A 25,362-nucleotide genomic window follows, 5' to 3' on the forward strand; every position below is an offset into this window, starting at 1 on the left:
CTCACTGTATGGGCGAAATGTAGTCAATAAAGGATCACATTATACTGCATATATGTTTATATTTCCAGGATTGCGGATGAGCAAGGAGGTTTCAGAGTGGGTAGGGGATGTGTAGATCAAGTGTTTACGTTGAAGCATATATGTGAACAGTATTTAGATAAAGGTAGGGAAGTTTTTATTGCATTTATGGGTTTAGAAAAGGCATATGATAGTGGATAGAGGAGCAATGTGGCAGATGTTGCAAGTATATGGAATAGGTGGTAAGTTATTAAATGCTGTAAAGAGTTTTTATGAGGATAGTGAGGCTCAGGTTAGGGTGTGTAGAAGAGAGGGAGACTACTTCCCGGTAAAAGTAGGTCTTAGACAGGGATGTGTAATGTCACCATGGTTGTTTAATATATTTATAGATTTGGTTGTAAAGGAAGTATATGTAAATGCTAGGGTGTTCGGGAGAGGGGTGGGATTAAATTTTGGGGAATCAAATTCAAAATGGGAATTGACACAGTTACTTTTTGCTGATGATACTGTGCTTATGGGAGATTCTAAAGAAAGATTGCAAAGGTTAGTGGATGAGTTTGGGAATGTGTGTTAAGGTAGAAAGTTGAAAGTGAACATAGAAAAGAGTAAGGTGATGAGGGTGTCAAATGATTTAGATAAAGAAAAATTGGATATCAAATTGGGGAGGAGGAGTATGGAAGAAGTGAATGTTTTCAGATACTTGGGAGTTGACGTGTCGGCGGATGGATTTATGAAGGATGAGGTTAATCATAGAATTGATGAGGGAAAAAAAGGTGAATGGTGCGTTGAGGTATATGTGGAGTCAAAAAACGTTATCTATGGAGGCAAAGAAGGGAATGTATGACAGTATAGTAGTACCAACACTCTTATATGGGTGTGAAGCTTGGGTGATAAATGCAGCAGCGAGGAGACGGTTGGAGGCAGTGGAGATGTCCTGTTTAAGGGCAATGTGTGGTGTAAATATTATGCAGAAAATTCGTAGTGTGGAAATTAGGAAAAGGTGTGGAGTTAATAAAAGTATTAGTCAGAGGGCAGAAGAGGGGTTGTTGAGGTGGTTTAGTCATTTAGAGAGAATGGATCAAAGTAGAATGACATGGAAAGCATATAAATCTATAGGGGAAAGAAGGCGCCGTAGGGGTCGTCCTCGAAAGGGTCGGAGAGAGGGGGTAAAGGAGGTTTTGTGGGCAAGGGGCTTGGGCTTCCAGCAAGTGTGCGTGAGCGTGTTAGATAGGAGTGAATGGAGACGAATGGTACTTGGGACCTGACAATCTGTTGGAGTGTGAGCAGGGTAACATTTAGTGAAGGGATTCAGGGAAACCGGTTATTTTCATATAGTCGGACTTGAGTCCTGGAAATGGGAAGTACAATGCCTGCACTTTAAAGGAGATGTTTGGGATATTGGCAGTTTGGAGGGATATGTTGTGTATCTTTATACGTATATGCTTCTAAACTGTTGTATTCTGAGCACCTCTGCAAAAACAGTGATAATGTGCGAGTGTGGTGAAAGTGTTGAATGATGATGAAAGTATTTTCTTTTTGGGGATTTTCTTTCTTTTTTTTGTTACCCTGCCTTGGTGGGAGACGGCCGACTTGTTGAAAAAAAAAAATGTATATAAAGGAATATACATTTTGTTTTTATCTTCTAGCTGTAAGATAAATGTTTTTTTTTTTTTTAAATCCCTTGTATTAAAGAAATTTTCTAAAATCAGCCTTTAAGGGATCATTTTTCATTTGTCCTTTAGCTGTGAACCCATCTTCAAATATTTTGTATATTGAGCTCAAATGCCCTAGTGTTATGGGTTGGGGTATTTTAGTCATTGTTCTTGTTTTACACTTTGAGTATTTACAGTTGGCTGAGGGTTGTGTATGCATTTTGCTAGATGCATTTTTTTATTATTCAGCCTGTCAAGAAGAAGAAGATTAAGAGAGAAATTAAGATACTGGAAAATCTGCGAGGTGGGACCAACATCATCACACTCCAGGCTGTCGTGAAAGATCCAGTTTCTCGCACACCAGCATTGGTGTTTGAACATGTTAACAACACTGATTTCAAACAGCTATACCAGACGCTTAATGACTATGATATTAGATACTATCTCTATGAGCTTATAAAGGTAAGAAGTGCTTTTGGTTTCATTCCTGTATATTGTACATTGCAGTCCTAACCTTTGGAAGTTCCATCATTACTGGAAATGTTTATAAATTGCAAGATTTGTGCTAGTTTAAAAGTTGGCAAGCACTCCTAGCTTAGATTATTCCTACAGTACAGTATATCAAAATTAAGGGATGCATCTGAAATTATGATACTGGACTAATTTTAAGTTGCCAGCTGATTTTGTTGTTGCTTCATTGATTTTACAATGCTACTGGATAATTATGCAAAGATTTTATGGATTTGGAAAAGGCATATGATAGTGGATAGGGGAGCAATGTGGCTGATGTTGCAAATGTATGGAATAGATGGTAGCTTACTGAAAGCAGTAAGAGTTTTATGAGGATAATGAGGCTTGGGTTAGGGTATGTAGGAGAGAGGGAGTTTATTTCCTAGTAAAATGAGGCCTTAGACAGGGATGTGTGATGTCACCATAGTTCAATATATTTATAGATGGGGTTGCAAGAAATGAATGCTTAGGTGTTGGGAAGAGGTGTAGGATTGAAAGATAAGGAATATAGCACAAAGTGGGAGTTGTCACAGTTGCTTTTTGCTGAAGATAGTGCTTTTGGAAGATTCTGAAGAGAAGTTGTAGAGGTTGGTGAATGAATTTGGGAAGGTGTATAAAAGAAGGAAATTGAAAGTGAACATAGGAAAGAGCAAAGTGATAAGAATAACAAAAATTAGGTGATGGAAGATTGGATATCAGATTGGAGGTAGTGAATGTGTTTCAGATATTTGGGAGTTGACTTGTCAGCAGGTGGGTTTATGAAAGACGAGGTGAACCATAGAATTGATGAGGGGAAAAAGTGAGCGGTGCACTGAGGAACCTGGAGACAGGACATTACCATGGAAGCGAGGGGATTGTATGAGAGTATAGTGGTACCTATGCTCTTATGTGGGTGTGAAGCATGGGTGGTGAATATTGCAACAAAGAGAAGGCTAGAGGCAGTGGAGGTGTTGTCTGAGGGCAGTGTGTGGTGTGAATATTATGCTGTAGTTTGAATATTAGGAGGTGCAGGGTTTCTAAAGGTATTATCCAGAGGGCTGAGGAGGGGTTGTTGAGGTGGTTCGGACATTTAGAGAAGATGGAACAAAATAGAATGACTTGTAGGGTGTATAAATCTGTAGTGGAAGGAAGGTGGGGTAGGGGTTATCCTAGGAAAGGTTGGAGGGAGGGGGTGCAGGTGGTTTTGTGTGTGAGGGGCTTAGACTTCCAGCAAGTGCGTGTGACCATGTTAGACAGGAGTGAATAGAGGCAAATGGTTTTTGTGACTTGACGTGCTGTTGGAGTGTGAGCAAAGTAATATTTATGAAGGGATTCAGGGAAACCACTTAGCCACACTCAAGTCTTGAAGGTGGGAAGTACAGTGCCTGTGCTTGGGAGAGGTGGAAATATGTTGCAATTTTTAAACTGTCGTGTACCTGTAGCATACTTCTGGGAAGACTGTGATGGAGTGAATGATGATGAAAGGGTTTCTTCTTTTTCAGGTGCCCCCCCCCTCCCCCCCATGGTAGGAAACAGCTGATATGTTAATAAAAATAAATTTAATCCTGGTTATGGCAAGTTTTTCCAAATCTTGTTTTTTCAAGAGGATTTGATGTTTGTCACATCTTTGCAAGAATAATTTGCATGTAACTCCCACTTTCAAAGAGGAAACTGTGGACAAAGTTCAGAGACATATTGACTGTTACCAAGTGGCAACAGATAAAAGTCCAGGATGTACCCAAAAATCATCTCTATATTCATCCCAAAAGTGTGGGTTGTATTGGAAAGGATTTGATATTGTAAACCCTGTATATGCATACAAAAATATTAATGCAACTCCTATAGTTTAATGCTTACCCAAAAACTGTGCACTGGGGAGAGCTGTGACAGCCTTGATGTGGATATTTTTTTAATTATTATATCTTAGGATAAAGCACCTACACCGAGTATTTTTTTTTTTTTAACGATAATGTCTGGACTTAATATTTCTTAGGTACTGGAGACATAAGGGTCAAAAAGCTATAAGCTTTCATTCTGTTCTCAGATATACTCACATTGTATAAAATGTTGGTTAAGTAGTAGTACAGTATGCCGTAGATCTTGAGTACTATAATCCTTAAGGACACTAGGTTGTGTTTCACCTTGTGAAGATTAAATGCCAGTTGCATCTGCCACATGTTTACACTGCATTAATAAATGCTTCATTCAGATTTAATCAATGGACTCTTGAAAAATTGAAGGATGCAGTTAAAAGCAGAAGAAAGCATTGGCATGGGAGGAAGAAATTTTTTTTCTGTATGTTATTTGTCAACATTTTATATTTCTCTTACAGGCTCTAGACTATTGTCACAGTATGGGAATAATGCATCGAGATGTTAAACCCCACAATGTCATGATTGATCATGAACATCGGAAATTACGACTCATAGATTGGGGGTTGGCGGAATTTTATCACCCAGGACAAGAGTACAATGTTAGAGTGGCCTCCAGATACTTCAAGGGTCCAGAACTACTCGTAGATTACCAGGTCAGCATTTAACAACTTTTCTAATGGGAGTCCTATATAATATATACTAATGCCTCTCTCATAACTTATAAACAAAAAAGTATTAAAGATAGCTAAATTTTTAATTTAATCAGAGCTTATAATTGACCACAGACACCTATTTGCTCTCAGATTTTTCCCTATTTAAACATTTGATCACTTGCTATTTTTTGGCAGTTGTAAAGCATTTCTTAGAAATGCTAGAGTTCTATTGTTGCATTTTGTATACAATTATAAAAATTATTCTCCTAATTTTTAATTATCTTTTGCAAACACTAGATACACCAGGTAAGAATTTCTAATGCATGTATGATAACTCACTTTCCCTGGGAACTCTCCTTCAAGAAATTTGGGAAGCAAATGGACAGGTGTTAAAACATTTTTTGGTGAGATCTCACACTTGACTCTAATTAGGAAATTCATTGTTAGGATAAGCTTATCTGATGTTTATATATGCATTGCTCACATTCTTTCAGATTTTCTCTCGTTCTCCTTTTCACGTCTTCATTTCATTTCATTCTTTCTGTAATGTGTATGTTTTGCATGGAAGATAGCTGGCGTGTAGGGGCAATGCAGGGTATGTAAACGCTTGTAGACTAGAGTGTGGTTTATTGGGAGAGAGTTCTTCCAAGACAGACGTGAATGAAGATAGCCCAAAGCCAAGCTTCCAAGGGGAGTGGCAAGTGGTGTCCTTAGGGAAGGCAGTGTCAGAGTGAGGGTGAGAGCTAGCCACAAGGACTGATCTCAGTGCTAGCCCTCTGGTGGCTGCTATCAAAAACAGGCTTTAGGCCAGCAACTACTCTAGTAGTTGGAGCTATTTCAAATGTGGAGTAGGCATACTGTCTACATTTCTCATATTCTTTTATTCTCACAAACACAGATATTTACAAACAGGAAATTATACATACTCTCATTTTTATGCAAAAATAAATATATCCTAGGTGGATTTGTTACCTAGGTATTGTACCATTTTCAATAAAATAGCAGGAGCAAAAGTGCATTAATCTTGCTGAACAAGATCTGGCTTAAATATACAGTCAATTGATGGCATGCAGATGTGATACAACTTGGTATATACGGAATTTGAAGATTATTAAGCAAATTTAAAGGAGCTTAGGTAAATAAATGTATGGGAACCAAAGCTGATGAGTGAAGTTTGTTGTACTGTGCTTGCTACACAAGAGTATTTTTTGTTTCAGATGTATGATTACTCTCTTGATATGTGGTCATTGGGTTGTATGCTGGCGAGTATGATATTCCGTAAAGAACCCTTCTTCCACGGTCACGACAATTATGACCAGTTGGTACGCATTGCCAAGGTGTTGGGCACTGAAGAGTTGTATGAATATGTTGAGAAATATCAAATTGAGCTAGATCCTAGGTTCAATGATATTCTTGGAAGGTAGGTGAACTAATGTTTAATATTTAATTTTTTTAACTGTATCCTCTGTTACTATGCTGTCATCCACTCAAACGTCATAAGTCACTCTTACATAACCTTAATATAATTTTGTATATACAGTGGACCCTCGCCTAACGATATTAATCTGTTCCTGAGAGCTCATCGTTAGCCGAAATTATCGTTAGCCGAGTTAATTTTCCCCATAAGAAATAATGGAAATTGAATTAATCCGTTCCAGACAGCCAAAAGCATTAAAAAAAATTTTTTCATGAAATATACATTTCCCTACAAAGAAAACAATAAGACGTGCACAATAACTACATAAATGTTAAAATGACACTTACCTTTATTGAAGAGTATTGATGAGTGATGAGACACTGTTTTTCTTGAACACTCTTGGATTTTCAGTGATACATGAGTAAAAGCTTCACTTTGCAATCCGCACTAGCATTACAACAAAACATGAGAGTTAGCCTGTCTTTCACAGGCATGTGTCCTGGGAGTGCCTTTTCCTCCTGAGTAATGTAGGTCCTGTTTGGCATTTTCTTCCAGAAAAGGCCTGTTTCATCACAATTGAACACTTGTTGGGGGATGAATTTTTCAGCTTCACCATGCCATATCACAGTGTGTATGCCACTACAATTCTTAAATCTCTCAAACAAACCTTTGCTGGCCTTCAATTCACCAATATGAGCACTAGTTCCAGGCATTTTTTTCCTGTTCACCTGGGTGTTAGTCAACTGTTGTGGGTCGCATCCTGGGGGACAAGATTAAGGACCCCAATAGAAGTAAGTTAGACAGTCCTCGATGATGCACAGGCTTTCTTGGGTTATCCTGGGTGGCTAACCCTCTGGGATTACTCGTTTCTCGGTAATTGTTTCACGTTAAGCCACACCAACAACACACACTCCACATCATCTAGTAGTACAGCTGATGGTGGTGGAGCAACAGCTGACTGTGGTGCAGCAACAGCTGACTGTGGTGCAGCAACAGCTGACTGTGGTGCAGCAACAGCTGACTGTGGTGCAGCAACAGCTGACTGTGGTGCAGCGACAGCTGACTGTGGTGCAGCGACAGCTGACTGTGGCGGTGCAGCGGCAGCTGACTGTGGCGGTGCAGCGGCAGCTGACTGTGGCGGTGCAGCGGCAGCTGACTGTGGCGGTGCAGCGGCAGCTGACTGTGGCGGTGCAGCGGCAGCTGACTGTGGCGGTGCAGCGGCAGCTGACTGTGGCGGTGCAGCGGCAGCTGACTGTGGCGGTGCAGCGGCAGCTGACTGTGGCGGTGCAGCGGCAGCTGACTGTGGCGGTGCAGCGGCAGCTGACTGTGGCGGTGCAGCGGCAGCTGGCTGTGGCGGTGCAGCGGCAGCTGGCTGTGGCGGTGCAGCGGCAGCTGGCTGTGGCGGTGCAGCGGCAGCTGGCTGTGGCGGTGCAGCGGCAGCTGGCTGTGGCGGTGCAGCGGCAGCTGGCTGTGGCGGTGCAGCGGCAGCTGGCTGTGGCGGTGCAGCGGCAGCTGGCTGTGGCGGTGCAGCGGCAGCTGGCTGTGGCGGTGCAGCGGCAGCTGGCTGTGGCGGTGCAGCGGCAGCTGGCTGTGGCGGTGCAGCGGCAGCTGGCTGTGGCGGTGCAGCGGCAGCTGGCTGTGGCGGTGCAGCGGCAGCTGGCTGTGGCGGTGCAGCGGCAGCTGGCTGTGGCGGTGCAGCGGCAGCTGGCTGTGGCGGTGCAGCGGCAGCTGGCTGTGGCGGTGCAGCGGCAGCTGGCTGTGGCGCTGCAGCGGCAGCTGGCTGTGGCGGTGCAGCGGCAGCTGGCTGTGGCGGTGCAGCGGCAGCTGGCTGTGGCGGTGCAGCGGCAGCTGGCTGTGGCGGTGCAGCGGCAGCTGGCTGTGGCGGTGCAGCGGCAGCTGGCTGTGGCGGTGCAGCGGCAGCTGGCTGTGGCGGTGCAGCGGCAGCTGGCTGTGGCGGTGCAGCGGCAGCTGGCTGTGGCGGTGCAGCGGCAGCTGGCTGTGGCGGTGCAGCGGCAGCTGGCTGTGGCGGTGCAGCGGCAGCTGGCTGTGGCGGTGCAGCGGCAGCTGGCTGTGGCGGTGCAGCGGCAGCTGGCTGTGGCGGTGCAGCGGCAGCTGGCTGTGGCGGTGCAGCGGCAGCTGGCTGTGGCGGTGCAGCGGCAGCTGACGGTGGTGGTGCAGCGGCAGCTGGCTGTGGCGCTGCAGCGGCAGCTGGCTGTGGCGCTGCAGCTGACGGTGGCGGTGCAGCTGACGGTGGCGGTGCAGCTGACGGTGGCGGTGCAGCTGGCTGTGGCGCTGCAGCTGGCTGTGGCGGTGCAGCTGACTGTGGCGGTGCAGCTGACTGTGGCGGTGCAGCTGACGGTGGCGCTGCAGCGGCAGCTGACTGTGGCGCTGCAGCGGCAGCTGAATGTGGCGCTGCAGCGGCAGCTGACCATGGTGCAGCAACACCTGACTGTGGTATGATAGTATTTCTCACCCTTTTTACCACAGGGTTGGCACTAGAAGCTTTCTTTGGGCCCATGGTGGCTTATTTAGCAGTTACAAGCACTATAAACAATGGAATAATACAAAATGTATCAAATGTATGCATGCAACCGGCCACCCTGGCTTGTAAACAATGACGACAAGGCAGCCGAGGCGCTCAGGCTGGACGGACAGGTTTGTGAGGAATCACGTTGGGCAAGTTTTTTGTCGTTATGCGGGCCAAAATGTTTACACTCAAACGCTTTGTTAGGCGGATTTAACGTTATGTGATGCGTTCGTTAGGCGAGGGTCCACTGTACAGTCATGCCTTGACTTATGAGTGCCCCAACTTAGAGTTTTCAGAGTTACAAGCAGTGCTCGGTCGATTTTTTGCTTTTGAGTTCAGCCAAAATCCGAGTTACAAGCAAAAAAAAAAATTAAAAATTTACTGAAAATAACATTTGGCAAGAACCCCGGCCTAAATTGCACAATGAAAGGTGATTTTGGGACTTGGTACTTGTAAAACAATGTTAGTGCAATGTTCTTACTGGAGGTAACTGTGTAATTATCTTCAGTTATTCTGCAAAAAATAAAGTTGCTAAGTTTATGACATTTGCAAAATATCTTGCCCTTTACTCCCACACTAATCCCAAAATATTTGGAATATTTCCAATATTCCACAAGCCAATTGTAGAACAATCTTCTTTGTGATTTCTGTCAATATTATTGCATTTACTTCAATAATAAATGGTGGGCTTCATGAAATAAGTCAATAACTTCTGAGATATTCATATATCACTGCACTAGTGATCTAGTATAGTTAGCCTCTCAAAATCTCTGTTTTCTCTTACCCAGGACCAAAGAACATGTTATAGCAAGGAACAGTAATGATTTTATGTGCTCGGACTGGTCCTGGACACACTCCATATTATGGCCTATTTTATTCATTCTAGAGTATATATCATGTTTCTATGTTACTTAGTGTTTATTATATCATTAGATCAATTCTGATAGATAAATAAGCCGTAGAGTTGATATTAGCGTTATATTGAAGTATTTTCTACTGGGGTGGTTTCTTTTTTGTGGGGATGGAAAGGATTAATGGCATTTCAGTTAATTTCAATGAGGGAAATTTATTTGATATACGAGCAAATTGAGTTACGAGCTCGGTCACGGAACAAATTAAACTCTTAAGTCAAGGTAACACTAATCCATTCATTTATCTTTGCACAACAGATTTTTCTATACAACTGAAGATAGCACTAGATACCTCGGTATATCTTTAATAGAACCAGATGTCTCCATACTCATTTCCATAGTTCCTCACACCTCCATGCACTTTATAGAGCTCCAAACTCCTACATATGCCTTTGCATAGTACCAGACACCTTTGCCATACGGGAAACTAGCATACACTTTACGTAGTACCAGCCACATACGTACACTTTATATAGTACCTATAGTACATACACCTTTTACATATCGGCCATCTCTGTACACCTTTACATAGCACCAGATGCCTGTACATCTTTACAGAACTCCTGACACCTGTACACCCTTACATAGTACCACACTGCTAACACTTTTACCTAGCACCGGACATCTCTGCTCAACCTTACATACGTTCTTTCATGAGTCTCACTGATGTTCTCTCACTCATTCTGTAGCATTGTCTGCAACTTCAAATCTTTATCTTTAATTACTGTTTGTACATATTAAAGTGGTCTCAGTATTACCAAATTTTCTCTCCCCTGCTTACATTGGCAAGTAAATGTTTTTAAAATGGAAAAACACTACTTGTTTACTACATAAAAATAATTTTTTTTTTTTATTCAACACGTCAGCCATTTCCCACCAAGGCAGGGTGACTCAAAAAGAAAACTTTCATTATTATTCAACACTCGCCATCACTCATAGTATATGATCACCGTCTTTGCAGAGGTGCTCGTATGACAGTTTAGATGTCCCTCCAAACTGCCAATATCCCAAACCCCTTTTTTGATTCTGAACTATAACCATGTTTTTCTGTTGAACAGGTTCAAATGTGCAGTGATTGCCTATTTGTAGTTACAGGAGCAGAGTTGTATTTGTGGTGTCTTATCAGTATTTATTCATAATTTATTGTCATCTTGTAATATAGATATATACCATTTATTTCATGTAAATACATTAATTTTTATTTCACAGGCATTCACGAAAGCGGTGGGAAAGGTTTGTTCATAGTGAGAATCAGCACTTAGTATCGCCAGAAGCACTTGACTTTTTGGACAAATTACTACGCTATGACCACCAAGAGCGCCTCACGGCTCATGAAGCTATGGAACATCCATATTTTTATCCCATTGTAAAGGAACAAGGTCGCCACATGAGCTCACCAACACCTGCTGCTCCTGCTTTAACTGGGGTCTCGGAATAGAATTGGTGTGTATAATTTACCATTTTGTCTTCCTTGGTCTGAAGGAACTTACTTAGTTGTTTTATCAACATTACCTTGGATCATGTCTTATTTTTCTGATGCAAAGTGTGGGTATTACAATAGGCAGCCTATACTATTTTGTAACAGTGTTATTTCAGAGAAGCGACATATTTGTACAAATTGCTGCGTATAATTGTCAAATGAGTTTTCATTTGATGCAAATGTTCCTCAGAGTGGTCAGACTTGATTCATGGTAATCAAGTTTTCCTTTTCTTTAGCTGATTTTTTTTTCTTCCAAATTTTGTATTCTACTCTTAATACTCAAGGGAGGTTCCTTGATGCTGGTGAGGGATTGCCTCCAATTTTCTCATGACACCTATAGGTTTAGTGCTCCCACAGGAATGTTTTAATAGTAATATAGTTCATTATTGAAATGATCTTAATGGTTAATAATTTGAATATTAATTTCAATACTGGTATTACCACAAGTGCTGGAGCACTATACCAGTATCAGTATTAAATATAATATACCTTACAGTAAGAAGCATCAGTGAGCTATGATTAAATAGTTAATTTAAGGAGGATGATGATAAAAGGCCGATTTGAGAACTGGAGAAGTTTAGGTTGAGTTCCCCAAGGGTTGAATTTGCCATCTTCTGAGAACCAGTTCTTTGATCTTTACGAGTAAGCTTTGATCTTATCTGACTCCAGAATAAACTAATGCATTTGTTTATAAAAATTTGGTGTGTATTGTAATATGAAATGAAAGCATTTACAAAGATTAAAAATCATTTGTATCTGTTTTAATGAGGCTACTTTCTGCAAGTAACTTTTAATGAATGCATCAACTGTGTGAGAATATCCCCTGAATTTTTCTGAAATTTTTCCTACATAAAGCTAATACAAGAAAATCTTGGTCTTGTGATTTTAATCACCATAATGTTTATTTTCTAAATGTTAATATAACAATCATTGTAAACTGAACTTTATTTCAGTACAATGCCTGCACTCTAAAGGAGGGGTTTGGGATATTAGCAGTTTGGAGGGATATGTTGTGTATCTTTATACGTATATGCTTCTAAACTGTTGTGTTCTGAGCACCTCTGCAAAAAGTGATTGTGTGAGTGAGGTGAAAGTGTTGAATAATGAAAGTAATTTCTTTTTGGGGATTTTCTTTCTGTTTGGGTCACCCTGCCTCTGTGGGAGATGGCCGACTTGTTAAAAAAAAAAAAAAAATTGTCTTTAATTCAGTTAATAGAATGCATAGTTGAACCTTCTTTTTCTTCTACAAGATAATGGTACATGCTTCATCATTGTTCTTTCTTTGGCTACATGCTCCAGTGCTACTGGGTGGTCTGTTCAATTTCCAAGTTGTTTCTTGTCCCACTTTTGCAGAGGACAATCTTAATGAATGACAAGTGAAATAAACCATAAGGAAGTGCTGGGTGCCTACAGACGATGGGTATAAAATAACAGGTTAAGTATTGAAGCAAAGGTTCATCTTGAATGTGAAAGAAAGAAGAAAAACAGAATCCATGGCTCGCAACAGGAATGTGAAGCTGCTAAGGCAGCCACAAAAGGGCCTGGAAGTAGTTCAAAGCAAATTAAATGGAGAAATGTGAGCTAGGAATGAATATGCTAAATGAGTGGGGAGGGACATTTCAGAATTTATATAGAATTGAAAGCCAAGCTACTCCATACTTGGGTTTAGTTCTTAGTTTTGATTATAATACTCCATAGCTGTGTAATAATGCCAACTATGTGACCCAGTGATAAGGCTATAAAGTAGGGAAGCCCTTGTGGTTTAGCACTTCTTTTTGATTATAATAATAATAATGTAAAGTAGGGAGGGACATTAAAGAAACATGAGACGAATGAAAAAAAAAAAACTTAGAAGGTTCTAGAAAGTCATACAGGCCCATACAAGTCAGGGGCTGTGTGACTTGTATGGTCTTATTACTTCTGTGATTATTGTAGTAATAGGAGCTACTTGAAAACAGCAGTCTGGACATTTGTGAAGTTACTGAAAGAACTGACCCTTACAGGTTTAGCTCTTGATTATAATTATAATAATTCCGAAAGATCTTGCCATGAAAAAAACAATGGAGATCAAATAACATTAAGGGTGCTGAGAACAGCAGCAGAACCACTGACACCCAATATCCAAGGCCTTAACCAATTGCTTTAGACAGTACACGTACGAGGAAATTGAAAGACCAAAATGGTCACTACATAAATAAAAGGAAATGTGTAGCCTTAGCAAAGAAGAAAGTTCTGATATTTCCCATCTTCATAGCAGATAGATAAACACAACCACAGTTTTTATTATCTTTTGCAGGTATCAAATGAAGCATGAAATTTCCACAGTAGAGAACAAAGTACAAACAAATGTTTATCATTGGGCAGAGAAAAATCTTAAAACAGTGGCAAGAAAAATCTCAAAACGAGTACAGGATGTACAACACTGGGAGACCCTTCCTTAGAATGAAAAGAATTTGTAAAGATATGAGAATCATGTCGGATAAGTGCTTGAAGCGAGTAGGATGCATTCACATTATTATAGTTTCTTGATATCAAATTAATATTAAATTGTGTGGAATCTTCATTACAATTGTGTGGAATCTTCATTACATCCTTCCTAATCTTTTCCTCAGTATTAATGACACTACCTTGTGATACCTTTTTTTTTTTTTCTAATGTGGTAATGGAGCAGCTTGATTTTTGTCTTGGCTTAGATGCTGTGTCCATTTTACAACATTCTCCTTCCCTCATCTGAAGATATTTCTGCCTCTTCCAATAGTTCCTTTGTTCTTAACTCTTTGACTGTTTTGGTTATATATATACATCTTAGGAGCCAGTGTTTTGGACGTATATATACTCAATAATCTTAATGGCTTCAGATCAAGCATGAGAAAGCTGGTAGGCCCACATGTGAGAGAATGGGTATGTGTGGTCAGTGTGCACCACATAAAAAAAATCCTGCAGCATGCAGTGCATAATGAGAAAAAAAACTGACCACTTTTTTTTTTATTATTAAAACGCCGACTTTGAGGTGTATTTTCGTATAGTATTTATCGTTGTATTCTCGTTTTCATGGTATCTTGTGATAAAATGGAAAACATATTGCAGAAATAGAGATGATTTTGATTAGTTTCACGATGAAAGCGACCTTGAAATTGAGCTCAAAGTAGTGGAAATGTTCGAGAGTAAGCAAATCACACCACGCGTCCAATACATGTCAACTGGGGAGTCTAATATTCTTTCACTAATGCTCTGATATTATTTATAGCATTTTTACAATAATCCAGTAGTCTGCACAACAGTAAATTTTATATGAATAAAAAAATTCAAAATAGAAAGCAGTAGTAATATAAGAGGGGCCTAGAGACATGACTAATGAACAGAGGATATGTTATTTTAGTGCCAAGAATGTCTACATTGTTTATTCTGGACCTTATTTTGAAATTGGCATCTTTTTTAATTTGCATGAAATTGGCCAAATTGCCAATTTCTGACCACTTTATTGGGTAGTTCAAATTGGTAAATGGGCGGTTTCTTGTACTCAGTTGATAGAAAAAAATGGAGTTCCAAAGAAATAGCTATGAGTTTGGTCAACTGGAACAACAGAATTAGCCAAAAACAGGGCTCAAAGTTGAAGTCGCCGAGACCGCTAACTTCGCAGGAGCGTAATTCTGTGAGTTTTCGACTGAATTTCGTACTTTTGGTGTCATTACCATCGGGAAAAGATTCTATCGTTTCATAAGATTTTTTTTTTTTTTTTTTTTTTTTCAAAAAAAATTTGCGACATAGAATGACAGATTCAAAAAGGGGCTTGCGACAGTCAAAGGGTTAAAAGCATCTTTCCGGTTTTAACCTCCTTACATTGTTGGTTGAACCATGATTTGTTTCATTATGTTCATCTTTTACCCATTGGGTGGGTGATACACATTCCTCTTACATCATTTTTGGGGCCAGCTGGGTTGTAAATAGCCACAAAGATCCTGGGACAGCCTTTAATAATTGGTTCAGCTTCATAATCTTAAATATGTCTGGCACTGATGTTTCTTCAGCCTTTATATGTATATAATTATTTTTTTTTTAACAAGTCAGCCATCTCCCACCAAGGCAGGGTGACCCAAAAAGAAAGAAAATACTTTCATTGTCATTCAACACTTTCACCTCACTCATACATAATCGCTGTTTTTGCAGAGGTGCTCAGAATACGACAGTTTAGAAGCATATACATGTACGTATAAAGATACACAACATATCCCTCCAAACTGCCAATATCCCAAACCCCTCCTTTAAAGTGCAGGCAGTGTACTTCCCATTTCCAGGACTCAAGTCCGGCTGTATAAAAACCGGTTTCCTTCAATCCCTTCACTAAATATTACCCTGCTCACCCTCCAACAGATCGTCAGGTCCCAAATACCATTCGTCTCCATTCACTCCTATCTAACATGCTAACGCATGCTTGCTGGAAGTCCAAGCCCCTCACCCACAAACCCTCCTTTACCCCCTCCCTCCAACCTTTTCGAGGACGACCCCTACCCCACCTTCCTTCCCCTACAGATTTATACGCTCTCCATGTCATTCTACTTTGATCCAATCTCTCTAAATGACCAAACCACCTCAGCAACCCCTCTGACTAATACTTTTATTAACTCCACACCACCTCCTAATTTCCACACTCCGAATTTTCTGCATAATATTTACGCCACACATTGTCCTTAGACAGGACATCTCCACTACCTCCAACCACCACCTCGCTGCAGCATTTACAACCCAAGCTTCACACCCATATGAGAGTGTTGGTACTACTGTACTTTCATAAATTCCCTTCTTTGCCTCCATAGATAATGTTTTTTTCTCCACATATACCTCAACGCACCACTCGCCTTTTTTCCTTCATCAATTCTGATGATTAACCTCATCCTTCATGAATCCATCCACTGACATGTCAGCTCCCAAATAGCTGAAAACATTCACTTCTTCCATACTCCTCCCCAATTTAATATCCAATTTTCTTTATCTAAATCATTTGATACCCTCATCACCTTACTCTTTTCTGTGTTCACTTTCAACTTTCTACCTTTACACACACTCCCAAACTTGTCCACTAACCTTAGCCACTTTTCTTTAGAATCTCCCAAAAGCACAGTATCATCAGCAAAAAGTAACTGTCATTTCCCATTTTGTATTTGATTCCCCATAATTTAAACCCACCCCTCTCCCCAACACCCTAGCATTTACTTTTTACAACCCCATTTATAAATATATTAAACAACCATGGTGATTTACACCACACATTGCCCAATGTGTGGCAATGTGTGGTGTAAATATTATGCAGAAAATTCGGAGTGTGGAAATTAGGAGAAGGTGTGGAGTTAATAAAAGCATTAGTCAGAGGGCAGAAGAGGGGTTGTTGAGGTGGTTTGGTCATTTAGAGAGAATGGATCAAAGTAGAATGACATGGAAAGCATATATATCTATAGGGGAAGGAAAGAGGGGTAGGGGTCGTCCTCGAAAGGGTTGGAAAGAGGGGGTAAAGGAGGTTTTGTGGGCGAGGGGCTTGGACTTCCAGCAAGCGTGCATGAGCGTGTTAGATAGGAGTGAATGGAGACGAATGATACTTGGGACCTGATGATCTGTTGGAGTGTGAGCAGGGTAATATTTAGTGAAGGGATTCAGGGAAACCGGTTATTTTCATATAGTCGGACTTGAGTCCTGGAAATGGGAAGTACAATGCCTGCACTTTAAAGGAGGGGTTTGGGATATTGGCAGTTTGGAGGGATATGTTGTGTATCTTTATACGTATATGCTTCTAAGCTGTTGTATTCTGAGCACCTCTGCAAAAGCAGTGATAATGTGTGAGTGTGGTGAAAGTGTTGAATGATGATGAAAGTATTTTCTTTTTGGGGATTTTTTCTTTTTTGGGTCACCCTGCCTCGGTGGGAGACGACCGACTTGTTGAAAAAAAAAAAAAAAAAAACCATGGTGATGTTACACATCCCTGTCTAAGACCTACTTTTACCAGGAAGTAAACTCCCTCACATAATATACACATGTACAATTTAGTATTGTATTTTTAAAGATTGAGTTCTGTAAATTTTGGATACTTCAACCAACTCAGTTTAAAAAAAAAAGTTTGTATAATAGTGTTGTATTTCCAGGTACCGATGCATCCACTAATACGTGGAATGTAAGTTAACCAGCCTTATGTGGAACTGCCCTGGAGTTGGGGGCCTTGCAGTTCATGCTTTGCATGCTGCATTGATCACCAAGGGTCTTGTGCCACTTGACCCAGCCTCAACTTGTTAAGATTTGGAACACAGAGCCGGCACTGATTGTATATATTATATATTTTTATATTTATATATATGATCAAGTGCAAGCAGTATATGATGTGTGAGTGTGTGTGTATATATAAAATGGTACACAGGATGACTCGCTTAAACATCCTTATGACCTTGAAAATCACATAGGCTTGAAACAGTGCTGAATGGTACTTCAGGAAATTGGATGACTGTATTTTGTTCAATAGGTCTTGCTTATTAAACTAGATTGTTGAATGTGGAAGATTATATGCAATTCATCAAAAGTCATTGATCAGAGGATGAAATACAGGGATTTGCAGAAACTTTGTGATTTCACATCATGTTTAAATAATGTGTGTCACATGCAGTTGCTGTCCTAGGTGGTATACCCCCCTTATTTTTTTTTTAAACTCGTATTTCTTTATTAAAGTTTTGGCAGTGTACCATATTAAGTATTGAAATTGTCCCTTGAAGCAGACATCAGTGGGACTTATCTGGCTGTAAATATCAATCATGGACCATTTTATTATATTTTTTTATTATAAAGAACTATATGCAGCTACACAGAAAAAGTGTGTCGTGAAGTTTACTAGGGTGGACTAATGCAACCAAAATGAGCACATAAAATATTTCTCTATTGGTGCAGTTACTATAGAAATATTTCGTACACTGAAAGATAGTAAATCATAAGGATTATCATGCTTGTAAATAACTCATCTTTCATTTGGAATAACTTAAGGATGTTACCAAATTTTTTGTTGCAGTTCATAGAGTAATGGTTTAAATACATTCATTAGTTTCCAGTCATTTGAAGCCAAATTCTGGTGGACACACTGTAAGTGATTGAACAATGTTCAATGTAAATGCTCTCAAGGAAATTCCTATTTCTTATGGTTATTAAAATGTTGTAATTACTTGTGTTTTGTTCACCTTAATGATGTAATCCTGCCCTAGATTATGGAACTCCTTTTAGTCATGCTAGTTACCTCATAATCATATCAAATGTTTATTCCGTGGCTATTTAGATAAGAAAAGGGGGGGGGGGTGGAAAATAAATGCCTTTACAAACCCAAATAATTTCGAATTATCGATGAAAGTGCCAGTTGATTCATATCAGTGAGAGTTATGTAATGTAAATATAAGTATAGAATGTTTTATTAAATTAATATGCAGGTAGTAGTATTAAGAAGCGTGTTAACTGGAAGATACTAAATTAAATAACAAAGTGTTAACTGGTTAATAAATGTTAGTGTAAGCGTAAACCTTTTTTTTTTTTTTTTATGAACATGTTCAATAAAATTTATTTTTGTTTTTGCAGTTTGAAACACTATAGCCCAACCACCATGTAATGTAAAATATTTTTAGGGCTAAGCCAGATTTTTATTTTAGTAATTTTACTGCTAAAGAATTGTAATTTTTACCAAACGCTACATAAAAATAAACTTAATTGAATAGATATTCTATTAATTTTAAATCCAAAAGTAGTGATGCCAATTGGCATTGTACTAAAAAAATTTATTGGTTTGCACTAAATTACAAATGAGGTATTTTGTGTAATTTTGATTAGAGAATACACAATACTTTATTATATTAGTGGGTTTCATTATTTTACGATGCATTAGTGATTTTATTAGTGTACTGTAAGGGAGTTTGGTTTAAGACTATTTATCCTCTCTTTCCTTAAATTATGTTGGAGAGGGGTGGCACACTAAAAGCCGTAAGAATCACAGCGTCAGGGATTAGAGGACAATTGAGTTGGATCCAAGGAAAGTGAGGTCAGGTTCAATTAGCTATTCATTGGCACCAACAACCCCTTCCCCCTTCCTTTGATCAACCTGAGTGTCCCCATTCTCCACACTGACTCCTTTGAATTCAGAGCTTCCCCTGATAAATTTCTTGGAAGATGCATGTAGGTTTAATACTTTGTCTACGATATGTAATCACGAAAAAAAAAATTGATTTTCACACCCCCATTCCTTTATGCTTTCCTCTTCAAGGGGGGCTCCTTGGCGTGGTGAAGAGGCTCTTGGTCTGAGGAATTAGCCCTGTCGGTCTTCTTCCTCAGACCGAACCTAATTACCCCCCATTCTCCCCTCCCCTATCCCATCCTCCCCATCCTCCCCTTTTTCCATTCCTCCTCCTCCTCCTCACCCCTCCCTTTTGCCCTTCCTCTTTTTAGCCTTCGTGATTTCTCCCACAGGCGCGCTAGTTCCTAGGTAGGGGAAAGGACACCGGGGTCGATCCCATTCCGTTGAGGTTTCTTGGCGGTGGCGTAGTTTGCCGTGGAATCTGGATTGCCTAGGGATGTCCCGATCCCTCTCCGGTATCCCGGAGTAGCTTTGGGTGTCTTTTGGGCGACGGGTGTATCTCTGGAAGCCACCTTTCGGATTCCGGGGGTGGTGGCTGAAGGAGGTATGCTTTGTGGCGGATATCCGGCCGCCCTCTCTTTTGTCCACCGAGGTAGCTCGGCAGATGTGAGGTTGCTATCCCGGATTGCTGGTTTACTGGCATGAAGGGTAGGGTATGGCACGGGTTCCATGCTGCATCTGCGCTACTAGCGGTGTCGAGTCCTCTTGGGCGCGGAGGGAGATTTCCGGCCCTTTCATTCCTCCTGGGAACTATTCCTCCCCGCTCCCCCCTTTTTTTATTCTTTTTTTTGTTTTTATTTTCTTTTCTTCTTTCTTTTTTTTTCTTAAAAACAAAAAGCAAAGGAGTAACCTAACCATGGCAGCCCTAGTCCATGAAACCACTACCCCCGGGCCCCTTCTTGATACCGCACCCCATTCTGACCCTGCCTTGTGTTTAGACCACTCTTCGGACACTCCTGATGCCCCTGTACCTCTTGCTGGTGCTGTTTCCTCACCCGCTTCAGGTACCGGGGCTTCGACTGACTCCTTCGATTTGTCTGAACTCCGCTCTCCTTTGACTATGCTTCCGGCTTCTCCCTCTACGGTACGGCAATTTTCAAATCGCCCACCCATTTCATGCCGGACCAACTCCGGTCCTACTCCTAAACGCCAACGTCAATCTCCTGATGATGCTCCGTCGTTACCTTCCCATTCTACTCGGAAACGACCGACACGTCAAGCACTCCCTCTCCACGCTCAGTTTCGGACCACACAATGGACTAAATTCTTTACTTTAAGACCAACTTCTTCTTCTGCCTACCTTTCTGACCATAGTATTGCCAAAGCGCTCCTGCGTCATGTTGGCAGAGATATTTCATTTCACGCTCTCAAGAGCGGTACGCGCATCGTCACTGTCCAGAATGCTACCCAAGCTCATGATCTTTCTCTCCTTTCGAATATCGATACTACTCCTATCACTATTGAAAAACATCTTTCTCTCAATTCTTGTAGTGGTACTGTCATTCTGCCCCATACCATAGTCCAACAGAATTTCCAGTCATGTGGCAATGACATTTTTGAACAGCTGGAACTCCAGGATCTCCCAATCCTCAAAGTAGACACTTATGTCCTTCCTGCCCGGGGGCGGAGACGTTACCCTTGCAATGTGGCTCGTTTAACTTTTGACAGCCGAGAACTCCCGTCCTCTGTATATGTCGCGGGACATCGGTTACAAGTTCGAAAGGTGATACCTACACCGCAACAATGTAGAAATTGCTGGCGTTTTGGTCACCCAGCGAAATATTGCAGATCTATGGCCGAATGCCCAGTCTGTGGTGCCGACAACCATTCTAATACATCTTGCAGTCAACCTCCATCTTGCCTTAATTGTAATGAAGCTCACCCTTCGTACTCCCGCCGTTGCCAGGTCTACTTAAATGAACGTGAAATCCGTTGCCTCAAAGAGGCAGAAGGTCTCCCTTATGCTATGGCAGTTACTCATCTCCGCCTCCAAGGGAGACTACCCCGTGTTTCTTATTCTCGTGTTTCCAAACATCCCCCCACTTCTGGGGTCCCATCTTCTGCAGCCTCCTCTGTTGTTACCCCTCCCATAGCCATTACGGCATCTAATCCTTTTGCTGTCCTTGGCTCTGACGTCCCGACTACAACTCAGTCTGTTCTCACATCTTCGCGTCCTTCCTCACAAGCCCCAGTATCGACAAGACCTCGTACGACACCTAATACCAATCGCCCCTCTACTCAGAAGTCCAAAAAATCCACATTGCTCAAATCTTCTTTGCCCCTTCCTTCCCTTCTTCCGCCTCCACACTTTACCTTTCCAGTCTCTGTACCTAGTTCTTCCCCTCTCTCTGGCTCTATTACAAGTGTGGAGATTCACCCTCCTCCTCGTACTATGCCTTCCACCCCCGTCCCCTCCCAAGTTTCTCCCTCTTCTGTCACCTCCCAGGTTTCTACCTCTTCTGTCCCCCCCCACACTTCATCTCCAGTCCCTTACACTTTTCCCTCCCCCTCTACTTTGGTACAGTCCATTACTGTCCCAATCTTTACTCACCCTCCTCCTCCTATCTCCAATATGGTTTCCCATACATCTTTGAATTCAGAAACACTTGAAGCCATTTCAGAATATATTGCAGAGACTAAACCTTCAATGGACACTGATTCACTTCCTGTTCCTTCTCTTCCCTCTCCTCCATCTTCACAACCCCATTCTTCGCAACGCTCCGTTCCTTCGCTACTTGAACATCTTCCAATGCCACCACACGTTGACTTTTCTAACCCCTCTAGTCCGTAGGTGCCTTTACCTACAGATTCCTGATATTTTCTTCATCGCCAATCATGGCCTATTTACAGTGGAATATCCGCGGCCTCAGGGGTAATCGGGGTGAGCTTCAGATGTTGCTTTCCAGGTTTTCCCCTGTTGGTGCTTGCTTACAAGAACCAAAATTACACTCGGCTGTTTTCCAACCTATCTCAGGCTATAATTTATTGTATTCTTCGGATCCTTTCTCAGATGGGACCTTTAATGAAAGTGCCCTTCTTCTACGCAATGATATTCCGTACTGTCAACTATTTGTCCATACCTCGCTGCATTACACTGCAGCCCGTATCCACTTGAATAAGTGGTTTACAATATGTTCTTTATATCTCTCTCCTTCTCGAGCATTTTCTATCCCAGACTTTGCCTTTCTTGTTTCATCCTTACCACCACCACTTCTGTTACTTGGTGATTTTAATGCCCACCATTTCCTCTGGGGGGGGTCTCATTGTGACTCACGTGGCATTCAGTTGGAGGCTTTTCTTGCCTCTCACCCCCTCCATGTTTTAAATACGGGTACTCCCACCCATTTTGATCCTCGTACTCATACTCTCTCTTGCATCGATCTATCAGTCTGCTCTTCCTCCACTGCACTAGACTTCACCTGGTCTGTTCTACCAGACTTACATGACAGCGATCATTTTCCGATCATTCTTACTTCTCCTTCCTATTCACCACCTTCCCGTAGCCCTCGCTGGCAATTTGATCGGGCAAATTGGGATCTTTACTCACACCTCACTGCTTTTAGTGAGGTTCCTTCTTCATCCTCCATTGATGAGCTCCTACACATCTTCTCGACATCAGTTTATACCGCAGCTTCTCATTCTATACCCCAAACCTCAGGCAGGCATTCTCAGAAGTGCGTGCCTTGGTGGTCTCCTGCTTGTGCTCGTGCAGTCCGTTTGAAACGTGCTGCATGGGGCAGGTACCGGTACAATAGAACCGCTGAGAGACTTGTTGATTTTAAGCAGAAGCGTGCGATCGCTCGCCGTGTCATCCGTGAAGCTAAACGCACTTGTTGGCGAGACTATGTTTCCACCATCACCTCTGCTTCTTCTATGAGTGCAGTCTGGAAAAAAGTGAGGAAATTGAGTGGTAAATACTCTCCTGACCCGGCTCCTGTTCTACGGGTCACTGGTGTTGATATAGCAAACCCTCTCGACGTTGCCATTGAACTTGGCACACATCTGGTCCGTATTTCCCGAGGGCTCCATCTATGCCCCTCGTTTCTTTCCTCAAAGTCTGCCAGAGAGTTAGTACCCTTGGACTTTTCTTCTCTCGGAGAAGAACAGTATAATGTGCCTTTTACACTTCAAGAACTGGAGGCAACGCTCTCAGCTTGCCGATCATCGGCAGCTGGGCCTGATGACATTCATATTCGTATGTTACAACATTTACATCGGTCAGCCCTTGTAGTCCTCTTACACCTCTTCAATCTTATTTGGGCACAAGGAGTTCTTCCCCAGCTGTGGAAATCTGCCATTGTTCTCCCTTTCCGCAAACCGGGTACTACAGGACATGATGCCTCCCACTATCGCCCCATCGCTCTTACAAGTGCAGTTTGCAAAGTGATGGAACGCCTCGTAAATCGACGTTTAATGTGGTATTTAGAGACTCACAACAGTCTCTCCGCTAGTCAATATGGCTTTCGTAAGGGTCGTTCTACCATAGACCCCTTACTACGCTTGGATACGTATGTTCGTAATGCCTTTGCGAATAATCACTCAGTTATTGCCATATTTTTTGACCTTGAGAAGGCATATGACACAACTTGGAGGTATAATATTTTGGCCCAGGCCCATTCCTTAGGCCTCCGAGGCAATCTACCATCCTTCCTTAAGAACTTTTTAACTGACAGACATTTCCGTGTTCGAGTCAATAATGTTCTTTCCCCGGACTTCGTCCAAGCTGAAGGTGTCCCTCAGGGATGTGTTCTAAGCACAACACTTTTTCTCCTTGCTATAAATGATTTGGCCTCTGTTCTTCCACCCAATATTTGGTCATCACTCTATGTTGATGACTTCGCTATTGCTTGTGCAGGCGCTGACTGTCACCTTATTGCAGTTTCTCTCCAGCATGCGGTCGACCGTGTTTCCACTTGGGCCACCACACATGGGTTTAAATTTTCAAGTACCAAAACTCACCAAATTACTTTCACTAGACGCTCTGTTATCTCCGATCATCCTTTGTATCTCTATGGCTCCCGTATCCCCGAACGTGATACAATCAGGTTTCTAGGCCTTCTCTTTGACCGTCGGTTAACCTGGAAACCTCACATTACCTCTCTGAAGGCAACTTGTCACAGCCGGCTAAACCTTCTTAAAACCCTTGCTCATCTTTCCTGGGGAGCTGATCGTCGAACTCTGCTTCGCCTACATTCAGCCCTCGTTTTATCGAAACTCGATTATGGTGACCAGATTTATTCCGCGGCCTCTCCTGCTACTCTCTCTAGCCTTAACTCTATCCATCACCAAGGCTTACGTTTGTGCCTTGGTGCTTTTCGCTCTTCCCCTGTTGAGAGCCTCTATACAGAAGCAAATGTTCCATCCTTGTCTGATCGCCGTGATGCCCATTGCCTTCGTTACTATGTACGCTCTCACGATCTACACAATCCTTCCATTTATAGAATGGTCACCGATATTAGTAGACATTCTTTATTCGTTCGCCGCCCCTGTTTGCTCCGTCCCTTTTCTCTTCGCCTACTTTCACTCTTGTCTTCCCTTCAGTTACCACCTTTATATGTTCATGTAGCATCTCACTTTTCCCTACCCCCCTGGGAAGTTCCAGCTGTTCGGGTCTGTTCTTTCTCACTCCCTTGCTCGAAAGCTCAACTGCCTACGGTGGCTTCCCGCTCTCTTTTTCTTGATCACTTCCACTCTCATTCTCATGCCACCGCTGTGTACACAGATGGCTCTAAGTCTTCAGACGGCGTCGGATTCGCAGCAGTGTTTCCGGACAGCGTCGTACGAGGGCATTTACTATCTTCAGCTAGCATTTTTACTGCTGAACTGTATGCCATTCTTGCAGCACTTATTCGTATCGCATCTATGCCTGTGTCATCATTTGTAGTAGTCTCAGACTCCCTTAATGCTCTACAGGCTATACGAAAATTTGATACATCTCATCCCCTAGTTCTCCGTATCCAACTTTGGCTACGCCTTATCTCTACCAAACATAAAGATATTGTTTTTTGTTGGGTCCCTGGTCATGTCGACGTACAGGGCAATGAACAGGCAGACACTGCTGCGCGGTCAGCAGTATATGACCTACCAATTTCCTATCGAGGTGTTCCATTTCTGGACTATTTTGCTGCAATAGCTACCCACCTTCGCACCCGTTGGCAACAACGTTGGTCAACTCTGCTCGGTAACAAACTTCATTCT

General features: G+C 41.9%; 1 protein-coding gene across 4 annotated transcripts in view; it reads left to right on the plus strand.

Annotated features, from left to right (window-relative positions):
- The window catches only part of CkIIalpha (casein kinase II subunit alpha), a 32,015-nt gene extending 13,805 nt beyond the window's left edge, over positions 1-18,210 (plus strand). For all 4 annotated transcript variants that reach the window (XM_053796216.2, XM_053796217.2, XM_070102753.1 and 1 more), the window contains 5 exons: positions 1,920-2,132; positions 4,492-4,686; positions 5,904-6,106; positions 10,751-10,984; positions 17,153-18,210. In XM_053796216.2, the coding sequence (XP_053652191.1) occupies positions 1,920-2,132; positions 4,492-4,686; positions 5,904-6,106; positions 10,751-10,979 (840 nt within the window). In that variant the 3' untranslated portion in view covers positions 10,980-10,984; positions 17,153-18,210. The remainder of the gene's footprint in view (positions 1-1,919; positions 2,133-4,491; positions 4,687-5,903; positions 6,107-10,750; positions 10,985-17,152) is intronic.
- Positions 18,211-25,362: the final 7,152 nt, after the last annotated feature.

The sequence above is a fragment of the Cherax quadricarinatus genome, chromosome 83, assembly GCF_038502225.1.
Source record: "Cherax quadricarinatus isolate ZL_2023a chromosome 83, ASM3850222v1, whole genome shotgun sequence".
In the NCBI taxonomy this organism is placed as follows: Eukaryota; Metazoa; Arthropoda; class Malacostraca; order Decapoda; family Parastacidae; genus Cherax; species Cherax quadricarinatus.